This window comes from Vulpes lagopus, chromosome X, assembly GCF_018345385.1.
Source record: "Vulpes lagopus strain Blue_001 chromosome X, ASM1834538v1, whole genome shotgun sequence".
NCBI lineage: Eukaryota > Metazoa > Chordata > Mammalia > Carnivora > Canidae > Vulpes > Vulpes lagopus.
This window is the reverse complement of record NC_054848.1, coordinates 44,615,553-44,628,912: the sequence shown is the minus strand read 5'-3', so window position 1 is coordinate 44,628,912 and position 13,360 is coordinate 44,615,553. Positions and strand designations below refer to the sequence as shown.

The window sequence follows — 13,360 nt, the reverse complement described above, 5'->3', positions numbered from 1 at the left end:
ATCTACTTGATGAATTGGCCATTTTAGCCAATTATAAATGATTCTCTCTTATATATGATCCTCTCCATCCCTGGCAATATATTTTGTTCAGACATCTGCTTCGTCTGATACTGATATATCCACTACAGCTTTGTTTTAGTTACCACTAGCATGAGATATCTTTTCCCATATTTTTACTTTTAACCTCTATGTACCTTTATATTTAAAGCGGGATTCGTGTATTTGGCATACAGCTGGATCTTATTTTTAAAATCCCATGTCATGCATCATCAGGGAAATGTAAACTAAAACGATGAGATGCTACTGCACACCTATTAAGATGGCCCAAATCCAGAACGGTGGCAATACCAAATGCTGGCAGGGATGTGGAGCAACAGGAACTCTCCTTCAGTGCTGGTGGGAATGCAACATCGTACAACCACTTTGGAAGCCAGTTTGACAGTTCCTTACAAAACCAAATCTACTCTGCTATGTGGAGCGCTCCTTGGTATTTACCCAAATGAGCTGAAAATTTATGTCCACACAAAATTCTCACATGTATGTTTCTAGCAGCTTCGTTCATAGTTGCTAAAACTTGGAAACAACCAAGATGACCTTCAGTAGGTGAATGAATAAATAAACTGTGGCACATCCAGGCAGTGGAATATTCTTCAGCATGAAAAAGGAATGAGCTATCAAGCCATGAAAAGATATGTAGGAACCTTACTTAAATGCATATGACTTGCTGAAAGAAGCCAATCTGAAACAGCTACATATGATTCCAACTATAGGACATTACAGAAAAGGCAAAACTATGGAAACAGTAAAAAAAAAAAATCAGTGGTTGTCTGTCGTTGGGAGAGAGAGAGGAGTTTGTATGTGGAGCACAGAGGATTTGGGGGTCAGTGAAACAATTCTGTATGATACTATAATGGTGGATACATGTCATTCTTTTTTTTTTTTTATACATGTCATTCTATATTTGTCCAAACCTATAGAATGCACAACACCAACAGTGAACACCCAAGTAAATTGTGGACTTTGGGTGATAATGATGTGTTGATATAGATTCATTGACTGTAAGAAGTATACCAGTCTGGTGCAGGATATGGGTAGTGGGGGAGGCTGTGTCTGTTTTGAGCAAGAGGTTTATGTGATGGCTCCGTACTTTCTTCTCAATTTTGCTATGAACTTAAAAGTGCTCTAAAAAATAAAGTCATGCTGAGTGAAGTAAGTCAATTGGATAAGAACAATCATCATATTATTTCACTCATACGGGGAACATAAGAAATAGTGAAAGAGATTATAAGGGAAAGGAGGGAAAACTTTAGAGAGGGTGACAAAACATGAGAGACTCCTAATTCTGGGAAATGAACAAAGGGTAGTGGAGGGGAGACGGGCGGGGGGGAAGGGGTAACTGGGTGATGGGCACTGAGGAGGGCACTTGATGGGATGAGCACTCGGTGTTATACTATATGTTGGCAAATCGAACTTCAATAAAAAAATAGGATAGAATTTTGAAAAGGAAAAAAAATAAAGTCTGCTTAGGAGAGAGGAATCCAATTTGTCAATCTCTACATTTTATTTGGTGAATTCAGACAATTTGTACTTAATACTGTTAATGATATGGTTGGATTTAAAGCTATCATGCTAGCTGTTTTCTACTTGCTCATCTATCGTCTTGCTCCCCTCCCCGTTTTAGGACTTATTTTAAGCGTCCGACTCTTGATTTTGTCTCAGGTCATGATCTCAAGGTCATGAGATCCAGTCCCGTGTGGGGCTCCCTGATGGGCATGGAGCCTGCTTAAAATTCTCTCTCTCCCTGTCTCTCTGCCCCTCACCCCTCCTGCACATGCTCTCTCTGTCTAAATAAGTAAGTAAGTAAGTAAATAAATAAATAAGTAAATAAATAAATAAATAAAGCGAGCATTTCATGATACCATTTATCTCCCGTGTAGGCTTATTAGTCATAATACTTTGGACAGATACCTTAGGGGTTATATTTGACACTTCTTTAACCTGCCACAGTCTACCTTCAAGTAATATTGTACTACCTCACATGTAGAATTAGAATCTTACAGCAGTATATTTATATTCCCCCAAGTCCCTGTGCTGTTGGTGTCCAAGAAATTAAGAACTCCACATAATTTATATTCCACAATGCATTGGTATGAATTTACGATTACACTCTCAATTGATTCATAAGGAATGTTTAAAATAATAAATATTCAATTACTCTCATCATATTTAGCATCTCCAGTATTGATTATCCATTTGTGTCAAACATATTTACCTTTACTGTACTTTTCTTGTGCCCAAAAGGTACCCTTTAATATTTAGTGTAGTGCATATCTAATGATGATGAATTATTTCAACTCTGGTTAAGTATGAAAAAATTTTTAATTTAATTTCACTTTTAAAAGATACCCATTGAATGTAAAATTCTGAGTTGACAGTTCTTAGTTACTTCACTATTATAAAGATGGTGTGCCACTTTCTTATAACTTGCATTGTTTCTGATAAGAAGTTCCCTGTAATTCTCACTTTTGGTCCTGAATGATTCTATATTTTTTTGGTCTCCCACTTCCTTAGGAGTGAGGGGGAGCAGATTGGAAGAATGTCATGAATACACACCATGCGATATCTGTGCATTGTCACTTCGGTAGATCTTAGATGCACGCATAGCAAAATAAACACATCTTTTTTAAAAAATCGGTGAAAAAATTTCAGGTTTAAGAAACATGTTATACCATCATGCCCATAGCCATGATGGATTAACACGAACCCAACTTACTCTCCCACCTAAGTATCTATAAACCGCCCCCCCAAAAAAATTATAAAGCTTTACCTCATGGTACCACAGGCACCACGGGACGGTGATCCCCAAGAGAAGGGCGAGGCAACTAACATGGTGAGCCCTCAGATTGCCCGATTCCCCCAACTTCTTGCCTGGATAGAGTTTACAGGGCACAGCATGGGAAGACTGAACACAAACAGAGCCCACTGGAGAACCTGAATGAAGGAGACAGAGTTGTGAATTCCGAGAGGCCAACGTGCCTAGAATCTGCTGGAAGTAAGGGAGGGGAGAGCCACACAGAGAGGTAGTTCTGGAGAGCTGCAGAGGTTTCCCATCAGGGTGCAGTGCCCCAGGGTGCAGAGGTTTCCCAAGGAGCAGGGGGTGGTAGCTGACTTCCATCTCCCAGAGTGAGTAGTTGTGTGGATAATGATGCCACTTACTGAGATGATGAAGGTGGGAGTTTTAAAAGCAAGAGAGATGGGGAGTGTGGGTGTGTGGGAAGGGGTAGGTTTACCAAGTGGTTCTAGACAGACTCACTATGAAGAGCCCTCGAGACATCCAAATGGAGATGTCCTGTGGGAGAATGAATATATGGATTTGGGTCTCAAAGGTGAAGTTCAAACTGGGGCTGTAGATTTTGTAGTTATTGGCATATGAGCATAAACAGTTATATAGCATAGAGAGAGGGGCTGATATAAAAACAAATGTAATGAAAGCTCACATCATAGGGGGGAAAAAGGTTGTAGCTATGTACTGTGATGGATGTTAACTAGACTTATTGTGGTGATCCTCTTGCAATACATAAAAATACTGAATCACTATGGTGTACACCTGAAACTAACATAAGGTTATATGTCAATTATATCTCACTTCTAAAAAGGAGAGAGGAAGGAAGGAAGGAAGGAAGGAAGGAAGGAAGGAAGGAAGGAAGAAAGAAAATTTAAATAATAAAGCAAACAAAAGGAATAAAAGAGTCCTCCATGGTTTTTGTAAAAAGAACAGATTCAGTCTGAGATGGGAACATAGTATTTTCTATGAGCACTGAGCAGTTTGTCGAGGCTTTCATTTCTAGGGTCTGGTCACCTCCCACAGAAACAAGGGCTGAAGACAGCGGAGGTTGCTATGCAACAGCTGAGGAAAGCCATCCAACCAGCCAGAACTGATATTGGTCACTGGAGAGTAAAAGCCGTGGTCCTAGCAATAGCTTCCATTCATGTACAGGAGTTCCGGAGAGGCTGACACAAAAAACAAATATAAAAGTCCACCATGGTTTTTGTAAAAAGCACAGGATCGATTTGAGTTGCAAACCTAGCGTTTTCTGCCTCCAAAGCAGTCTCTCCAGCCATTCTGGAAGCCTAGCGGTATGTGTTGGGTTGGGTAAGACCCCAGGAAGTGCTTCCTGTGCTTCCCATTTTGCATATCGAGAAAGCGGGCTCAGAGACCTCCAGTGACCTGAGTAGGCTCACACCGCTAGTAGCAGACTGGCTCAGCACTTCATGCCTGGAATTCTGAAGACCAGCCTAGCTTTTTTCCACAAGACCACAGCTGCCCCAGGCCCCTGCCCTGGAAGGAACCCCGGGCAAACATTTACTCTGAATCAGGGCTTGCCATGGCTCAGACACACAAGTGCCTGATTGTCCTGGCCGCCCCAGCGGGCACCAGGAAGGCCTCGGGGGGCAGCGCGTTTGTGCCACTCACAGCAAAGAGGCCTGACCGTTGGGGCAGGGAGCGGACCCCAAGGAGCAATTCCCACACCTGGAGGGACCCACGTACATTAGGCGAAGGGTGGAGCCTGGGGAATGTCTCTCTACCCATGTCCCTACCCATGCAGAGCTTGAGCTTGAGTCTTGGAGAGCACAAGCTTCACTTGTTTGGGACAGGTGTTGGCAGGCAGGAGAGGTGTGTGTGTTGGGGAGGTGGGGGGGGTGGAACTGTCGCTCAAACTGGAGAGGGGAGCGTGCCTCAGTCCCCAGGCCAGCACTGCTGGGACGTGGGGTTTGGAGTCAGGAAGACTCAGGCACACATACTGCATTTTCTATTTACTGGGTCTGTGGCCTTGTCAATTCACGCGGTGTGTCGGCACTTCAGCTTTCTGATCAGTAAAATGGGGATGTTGACATCTACCACCTCCCAGGGCTGCTAAGAGAGTAGACCAGCCCCAGCAAAGATAGGGCTCTGATGCCCAAGCTGCATAAAGAGTGGCTGGAGAAGCAGATGTTCCCAGTGTGTCTGGGGGCCATAGAGGTGGAGAGTGCTGGGGAACACAAAGGCAACTGGCATCTTCTGGCCATTTCCATTCGCCTTGTTAGAGTTAGAGACCCAGCTAGAGACCTTTGCGTTTGTGACCTAGGGGTCATGCTAGGGAAGTCAGGCATAGTGTATTCCACACCACACTGGAGGAGTTTAGCGGGAACGGGAAGGGCAGGGACCAGAAGCATTGTGCAAAGGTGCGGGGATTGAGGGTAGATGATTGGGTGGTCGAAGCGCACCACAGGCTGCGAGTGCGCGCGCCTCTGGTAAGAGGAGGGGTGGGGGGTATCTGGCGGGAGGGAGAAAAAGTCCCCCACCGCGCCCACCCACTCGCGGAATCGCATGCGCACTGGGGACCTGGTGGAGAGGGCTTTTGTTGGGAAAGCGGGCGGGCTGGAGGGGTCCGCGCATGCGCCGGCTTCCCAGCCGCGGGGGGTGCGCGGGGAAAAGGGGCGGGGTGGTGGGAGCTGCTGTGCTGGCAGCAGTAGGCGAGGGCGCGGCTGCGGGGTTCCTGGTGCTGAGGACGGACGCCATTGGAACCCCAGGGAAGGTAAGGATCCAGCCTCAGACCGGACCGGGAGAGGGCGAGTGGCACCCGGCACGCTGCGCCCTCCCCGCCCCCACACCCGGATCCGAACAAAGCCCAGGCACTCAGAACCGAGCCCTGTTAGACCCACGGTCTAGGTAGGAGCCCACCCCCTCGCCGTGCCGTCTCCCGCCAGGATCTCTGCCAGGAGACGCAGAGCCCTGCGTACACCGGAGCCCACCATCCGAACCCCACCATCCGAACCCCTTTAGCAGATCCGTGTGCTCCGTGCTGAGCTTCCTTAGAGCGGAGGCCCTACCCCCACCCCAACCACTCCTGGATCACTCCCAACCAGCTGACCCGCGTTGCCCCCTTCCTGGAGTTGCAGTCCTGGGGTTTGAGACCTCCAGCGTTCCAATTCATGCCTCACTTACTCCGAGCTCCTACCCCCCCCCCCCCGACACACACACCCCTAGAGCTGCTGTATGAGCCCAACCCAGACCTGAATCAGCTGAATGCCCCCACCCGGACCTAGCGAGAGGGTCTCTGGATTCAATTTCCCATAGCTTTCCGGGGTCCCTGTTGTCTGAGCCCTCTCATGTCATCTGCTCCCCCTTCATCACTAAATCAAAACCCTTTGTTTCTCCCTCTCTCGATGCACATCCCCTTTGGGACTCTTCAGACCCAAGCCCGCCAGTCCACCCCCTATTCAAAGCTAGCCACTGGGATGGGGAGCTTGCCCATCCTAAACTCCCTTTAAGTGCGAGGTCTCCTCCGACCACCTCTGTCCCTCTCTTAGGGTTCTGCCTCTGACACTATCTAACCCAACAGAACCCCCAGACCCCCACCCCCTCCCTGGCCCCTCCCTCTGCCTTGTACTGCCTAGTAACCTGATGACTGCCGCCCCCCACCTCCTGAGAGATCCCACCTCCCGCTGTGTCCCGCCCTCTCCCGCTGAAGAGGCCTCACCCTCCCTCCCAGGCCGAGCTCTCTTCTCCTTGGGACCCCCAGCATGGCTGAGGGAAGCTACCGCACGGAATCGGAAACCTACAACGTTGAAGACATGGATGAGGGCAGTGATGAAGTGGGGGAGGAAGAGATGGTTGAAGGAAACGACTATGAAGAATTCGGTGCTTTTGGAGGCTACGGCACCCTCACCAGCTTTGACATCCGTATCCTCAGAGCCTTTGGGAGCTTGGGTCCAGGCCTTCGCATCTTATCGGTGAGACCCCTTGTGGGCCACCTGCTGGCCCTGGGCCCTTTCCCCTGTGAAGCTGCTGGAGAGGGGGCTGCTGTGGATGAAAGGGAGGGTTGCGTGGGGAAGGACTGCCCAGCTTCCCCAGCCTTCCCTCTCCTGCTCAGAGAAAGGGGGTTTCGGAAGTCTTGGGGGGGGGAGCTGGCTGCAGGGGGGAGGTTGGCCAGCACCGGGAAGCATGATGTGCAGCACATGTAGAGCTGTCTGCCCTCCCCTCCCTTTCTCTCTGGCCTTGCAGAATGAGCCCTGGGAACTGGAAAACCCTATGCTGGCTAGGACTCTGATGGAGGCATTTCAGCTGGATCCAGAAACACTTGCCAATGAGGCTGCTGCCCGTGCTGCCAACGTAGCCCGCGCAGCTGCCTCCAACCGTGCTGCTAGGGCCGCTGCTGCTGCGGCCCGTGCCACCTACAATCAGGTGGTTGCTAACCACCCGGTGACCACAGACCAGGCTTCAGGAGAAGATCCTCGGCCCATGACATATGGGGCCCAGGGTCAGGCAGCCACCCCTGAGACAATCTGTGCTGCTCCACACATCTCCCAGATGCTAGTCAACAGTGAGATGGCCGCCCCAGGAGCTCCGGCAACGTCCACACAGCCCCAGACAGCCTCCCATGCCCAGGAGGCTGCAAACGAGGGCCCTAGTAGCGCCTGTGCTTTCTCTCAGGCTCCATGTGCTAGTGAGATGGATGCCACTCAGCCCAAGACAGCCTTCCTGGGTCAGAACGATATCTTTGATTTTACCCAGCCAGCAGGTGTCAGTGGCATGGCCTTCCCACGCCCCAAGAGACCTGCCCCAGCCCAAGAGGCCACCACAGAGGGCCCCAGTGCTGCCTCCTCCGGGGTGCCCCAGGCAGCACCTGCCAGGGAGGGGGCGGCCACCCGGCCCAAGACGACCAAGTCTGGAAAGGCTCTTGCCAAGACTCGGTGGGTGGAGCCCCAGAATGTTGTGGCAGCAGCTGCTGCCAAGGCCAAGATGGCCACAACGAGCATCCCTGAGCCCGAGGGCGCAGCTGCCACTGCTCAGCACAGTGCTGAGCCCTGGGTCAGGATGGGAGGCAAGAGGACCAAGAAGGTGAGACCTCCCTGCTATCTCCAACCCTCCTTTCTCTGTTCAGCCCTCTTCTCTGGCCCCTCCCCTCCCCTCCCCTCAGCCCTCCCCTCCCCTCCCCACCCTCCTCCCCTCCTCCCTTTCTCTCAGCTCTTGCATGTTTGTCCAACACGAGTTTGCTAGCATGCTCAGACTCTACCGAGTCTCTGCCCTCAGGCGTGGAGGAAGAAGAGGTTGGCTCAGTGCTGGGCACGTAGTAAGCACTCAGCACATGTCATCCACTGTTTGTACTACTCTTATCTCCAAGTACATGCTCTGGTTGAGATGTGTGCTGGGCACTCTTGCACAGTGAGCCTGCTAGCCCTGGGTCTCTCCTCTCTCTGACACTCTGACTATAGTCCAAGCACCTGGATGACGAATATGAGAGCAGCGAGGAGGAGAGAGAGCCTCCTGCGGTCCCACCAACCTGGAGAGCATCGCAGCCCCCATTGACGGTGCGGGCTCAGGTGGCTCCCCGGCCCTCGATGGCCCTGAGGTCCCAGGTGCCCTCAAGACACGTACTGTGCTTGCCACCCCGCAACGTGGCCCTTCTGCAAGAGAGGGTAAGAAACCTGCTTTTCTCCCATCTCCCTCCTCTCCTCTCCTGTGGGCCAGTTCCTGGAGGTCACCCATGCCTTGCTCTCCCCGTGTGCTCCTCTTCCTCCTCCAGGCAAATAAGTTGGTGAAATATCTGATGATTAAGGACTATAAGAAGATCCCCATCAAGCGCTCAGGTGGGCAGCCCGGGCCCCCTCCCCGAGCTCTGCACACCCCCCACAATCCCCATCTCTACCCTATGGGGCCTGACATCAGATGTCTCCACCCGGCAGGCCCAGCTGATCCCTCCATGTGCACAGTACGGGGTGGAGGGGGGAGTGGGGTTCCCGACGGTGCTCCCCTCAGCAGGGTTGACCGAGGGTTGCTGCAGCTCTTTGGCCCCTGCTCAGCCCAGGTGCTCTCTCCACCCCACTCCCCCGCAGACATGATGAAGGATGTCATCCGAGAATATGATGAACATTTCCCTGAGATCATCGAACGAGCAACATACACTCTGGAAAAGGTGTGCGAGGGGCAGAGGCAGCTCACTGTGGTACAAGAGCTGCAGGGAAGCCTTGCACCCTGCAGCCCCCTGAGGTCCACCTTCAGTACACCTCCTCTGGTGGGCTCTCCTAGCTTCTCCCGCATGATCCCTTCTTCGAGGCTTCCCCTCCCTCATGCTGTCTGTTCTCTGAGCCTCCCTGGTCTCCTGAAGCGGGTCCCACTGCTTTGGCCAGTGCCAGAGCTCCCACAGGGCAGTTCTCTGCAGCCTCTCTCCTTGGGCCTTCCGAATAACTTCGGGGTGCCTGTGGAGGGAAAGTCCTAGCGGGGAACTCAAGGACTGCCTGCAGGACAGGCAGCATGGGTTTCTGATCCCATGTTGTCTTCTCCCCTACATAGAAGTTTGGGATCCACCTGAAGGAAATTGACAAGGAGGAACACCTGTACATTCTCGTGTGCACCCGGGATTCCTCAGCTCGCCTCTTGGGAAAGTAAGAAAGGGCAGGAGGGTTGTGGCCTTCCTCACTGTGGCCTCCCGCTCCCCTTCCTCTCAGAGCAGCTGGAAAAGGGGCCTTTGGTGCCTGGCACAGCTCCGGCTCCCAGCACCGCAGTCCATGGTACCCAGTGATTAGGGGATGAAAGGGGAAGTGGCCTGGGCTGAAGACTTGCTCGATGCTCTGGATGCTCTCGGGGCTTCCCCTCCCCATGCCCATAACCCCACCCCCCACACCACCTCCAAACCCCATCTTCTGGGAAAAAAAGTGGGCTCCTTGTTGCCTGCCTCTTCCTGCTATGTGCCTGGCCTGGGCTTGGCAGTGGTGGTCCTGGAGGAAGGAAGCTTCCTGTCCAGTGTAACTCCCGATGCTCAAGGGGCAGGGAAGGTCTGGATGTGCCCCCGAACACGAACACGCTACTGCTGCTGCTGCTGCTGCTGCTGCTGCTGCTGCCGCTGCTGCTGCCACTGCCAAGTGGTTGCTCCCTGCCTGACCCCCTCCTGGATGGAACTCTGTGAGGGGGCATTCACATCCACATTTGAGGCATGAAGCGATTCAGTCTCAGACAGAGGAATGCATGGTCTGGATTAGAGAGCAACTCGTGCGTAGTGTGCGAAGAACCACCCCGTAACCCAGGCCTGTGGGCAAAGCTAGTTGGGTGAGCCAGCCCTAGTCTCTTGGGCAAATGGCTGCCGGACAGGATCCCTCTTTCTACCCCTCTAGGACCAAGGACACTCCTAGGCTGAGCCTCCTCTTGGTGATCCTGGGAGTCATTTTCATGAATGGCAACCGTGCCAGCGAGGGTGAGTGGCTGGACCCGCAGCCAGGGGGTTGCCCAGTCTCAGCCTGGTGTGCTGAATTCTTGTGTCTCTTCTCCTCTCGCAGCCGTCCTCTGGGAGGCACTACGCAAGATGGGACTGCGCCCTGGGTATGATTGGGCTCTCGGCTCCCACTCCTCAGTGCTGTCCTTGGGCACTGGTGGCCCCAGGATTGTAAATAGCCTGGTGGCCTCGTGCAGGAGGGTGGATGTCCTGGACTGGGTCGAGCGCTGAGGGTGCATGGTGAAATGGCCCTGGACTCTCAAGCCCCTTTCTGCTCCGTGTCCCCCCTCTGTCCCCAGATGAGATCTCAGAGAACCCATCAGAATTGAGGGTTCAAATCCTACCCTTGCTGAGGGCATCCCTGACATGGGGCCATGTGGCCCCTGCTGCCACCCCAGACCTCCATGGGGATGCCCCACAGGCTGGGACGCTCTCCATCCCGCTAGGGAGCACACCTGCCCACATCCGGGCACTGCCATTGTGTGTAGTTATGGATTCCTTCCTTTCCTGGCCCTCAGGGTGAGGCACCCATTCCTTGGAGATCTGAAGAAGCTCATTACAGAGGACTTTGTGAAGCAGAAGTAAGTATTGGCCAAGTTAACTCTGTCTCACACTCACGCATTCCTCGTGGACTGATCAGGCTGAGCGAGCCACTCCCCATGCCGGATCTTAGCACAGAGGGATAGGCGTCTCTTCTGTGAGGGTGGGTGAGGTGTGTGAGTGTTGGCGGGGAGTAGACTTCCAGCGCAGCCTTGGAGAGAGGGAGTAGAAGTCGACAGAGACCCCAGTGCAGGGTGTGTTAGAACCACCGTGCCATTTGGCCCCTGTCCCCCTAGGCTGTAGGAGAATGTCTCCTGCTTTACATCCCAGGAACCTGGGGCTCAGAGAGTTGGAAGCCTGAGCGTGGCCCCAGCTGGTGAGGGGCCCATTGGGTCCTGGAGCCCAGCCCGCCTACCTTTCTGGTCAGGGCCCACCCGGTCCTTGGTCCTTGGAGAACACGTGTGTACTCATGCAGGCGCACTACACATGCCCGGGTGCACACAGACATGCAAATGTGTGCGCACACAAACAGACACGGAGTTGGGGGGTGTGCGGGGAGTATGCTGGGCTTCTCCCCTTTACAGTCCTCTCCTATGCTGGATTGTCCTGGGGTTCCGCCAGGCCATGGGCGGGACCCTGCCGTGGAGTGTGCTCAGAGCAGGGGACCCGAAGAAATGGCTCCTCTGTTTATGACACACCCAATGGGAATCTGGGTTCATTGTGACAAGGGGCCAGAAACTGGTGGCCTTACTACAAATAGAGACACCCTACACGTGTTCCACTCTGCACTTCCTGTGGCGTCTGGGCACGACTGGCGCCACGTGGAGGCCTCCGTCCTGGAGGCAGAAACCCTGGGAGTGAGCATGGGCGTGAGGCATGGGCTGGAGGGCCAGGACAGTCCTCCTGCAGGAGCTGAGCTGCAGTATCGGGGCTGGGAAGGGACGACCCGGGAGCCCTTGGCACAACAGCAGGTCTGCTTGGCTGGAGGCAAACGTTTATCTTCCTCTCGCACTGAGGTACCTGGAATACAAGAAGGTCCCCAATAGCAGCCCACCCGAGTATGAATTCCTCTGGGGTCTGCGAGCCCGTCACGAGACCAGCAAGATGAGGGTGCTGAGATTCATCGCCCAGGTAACTGCCTCTGTTTGGGGCCAGGCGGTGGGGTGTGGGTTTGGTCTGTGCCAAACCTCCTCTGTTTCTTGGTCATGGCCCCCTTCCTTAGGCTGTCTGTCCAGTGAGGATACTGACGCATTCCTAAGTAGGTGTCTTCCCCAAGTTCACAGAGATAGTAAGTGGGAGGCCTGGGGTGAGGTCCTGGGGCTGGCAGGGAGTCCTTAGGAGAGCCGGATCCCAGTGGTCTTTCCTTTTGTCGGGACCATGCACAAGGCACTGGGGGTGGGAGCTGGTGGTGGCAGTGTATGGCAGGAAGCAGGTGCCCCGTGAACGTGGGGTCGCTGTTTGCATGGTCTCTGTTGCTCTACCGCAGAATCAGAACCGAGACCCCCGGGAATGGAAGGCTCATTTCTTGGAGGCCGTGGATGATGCTTTCAAGACGATGGACGTGGATATGGCTGAGGAACATGCCAGGGCCCAGATGAGAGCCCAGATGAACATTGGCGATGAAGCTCTGATTGGACGGTGGAGCTGGGATGACATACAGGTGGAGCTCCTGACCTGGGATGAGGATGGAGATTTTGGCGACGCCTGGGCCAGGATCCCCTTTGCATTCTGGGCCAGATACCATCAGTACATCCTGAATAGCAACCGTGCCAACCGGAGAGCCACTTGGAGAGCCGGCGTCAGCAGTGGCACCAATGGGGGGGCCAGCACCAGCATTCTGGATGGGCCCAGCACCAGCTCCACCATCCGGACCAGAAATGCCGCCAGAACGAGTGCCAACTTCTTCTCCTGGATCCAGTAAGATTTTCAGTCCATAAACAAAACCCCGAAGCAAGGGATGGGAAGGGGCTGTGAGGAGTCCAGTCGGGGGAAGGCCTGGGTGCAGTGGGGGAGCAAAGAGTGTGAAAGACCCTTGTTTCGTTCTTCGTACCCCTCCCCCACTGCTGTGTGTTTACACTTCTGCACCTGCTCCTGTGTCTTCCTTTACAGGCAACGCTGACGCTGCCGAACCGCAACCATCCCTCACCAAGCCAGAGTGCCTCCTCGGATCCCTCCTTAACAAGGCACTCTAGGCAGTGCCCATCCCAGATGGCATGCAAGATGAAGCTCTCTTTGCCCTTCCTGCTTTCATCATGTGCTTTCCTTGTGCGCTTCCGTGGTGCGCCTTTGTCGTGTTTTCATGTTTTTGGTATCAGTGTTACATTAAAGTTGCAAAGTTACTTGGGGCGTTTCCTCCTTCCCTTGTGCATGGACCTGGGGACGTGGCTATCTGGGGGGCACGTGGTTGAGGGCTCTGAGGTAGATACTACCCGCCTCTGCCTGGAAGGCAGCAGGTGTGGGTAGGGTGCTGGGAAGATGTGGAGGTGCCAGCTGGGTGTCCAGACCATGAGTTTTGAGAGGCTCCAGTCCCCACGGTGGCGTGACTTCCTACAAGGTACAACCTCACTTGG

General features: G+C 53.3%; 1 protein-coding gene and 1 non-coding gene across 3 annotated transcripts; both read left to right on the top strand.

Annotated features, from left to right (window-relative positions):
- The first annotated feature begins 5,440 nt into the window (after positions 1-5,440).
- On the top strand, positions 5,441-13,129 carry LOC121483622 (melanoma-associated antigen D4). 2 transcript variants are annotated; one of them, XM_041742323.1, is made up of 13 exons: positions 5,441-5,576; positions 6,534-6,774; positions 7,046-7,882; positions 8,257-8,460; positions 8,568-8,631; positions 8,878-8,957; positions 9,335-9,426; positions 10,153-10,232; positions 10,315-10,357; positions 10,769-10,831; positions 11,807-11,921; positions 12,277-12,707; positions 12,900-13,129. In XM_041742323.1, exons 2-13 carry the CDS (start codon positions 6,565-6,567, stop codon positions 12,907-12,909), a joined length of 2,229 nt encoding a protein of 742 aa, XP_041598257.1. In that variant the 5' UTR covers positions 5,441-5,576; positions 6,534-6,564; the 3' UTR covers positions 12,910-13,129. The 2 variants fall into 2 exon arrangements, with proteins under 2 accessions (XP_041598257.1, XP_041598258.1); XM_041742324.1 differs by lacking the exon at positions 5,441-5,576 and adding an exon at positions 5,592-5,710.
- On the top strand, positions 11,434-11,565 carry LOC121483723. The gene has a single exon (XR_005985832.1). It is a non-coding gene; the product is annotated as a small nucleolar RNA SNORA11 (small nucleolar RNA).
- Positions 13,130-13,360: the final 231 nt, after the last annotated feature.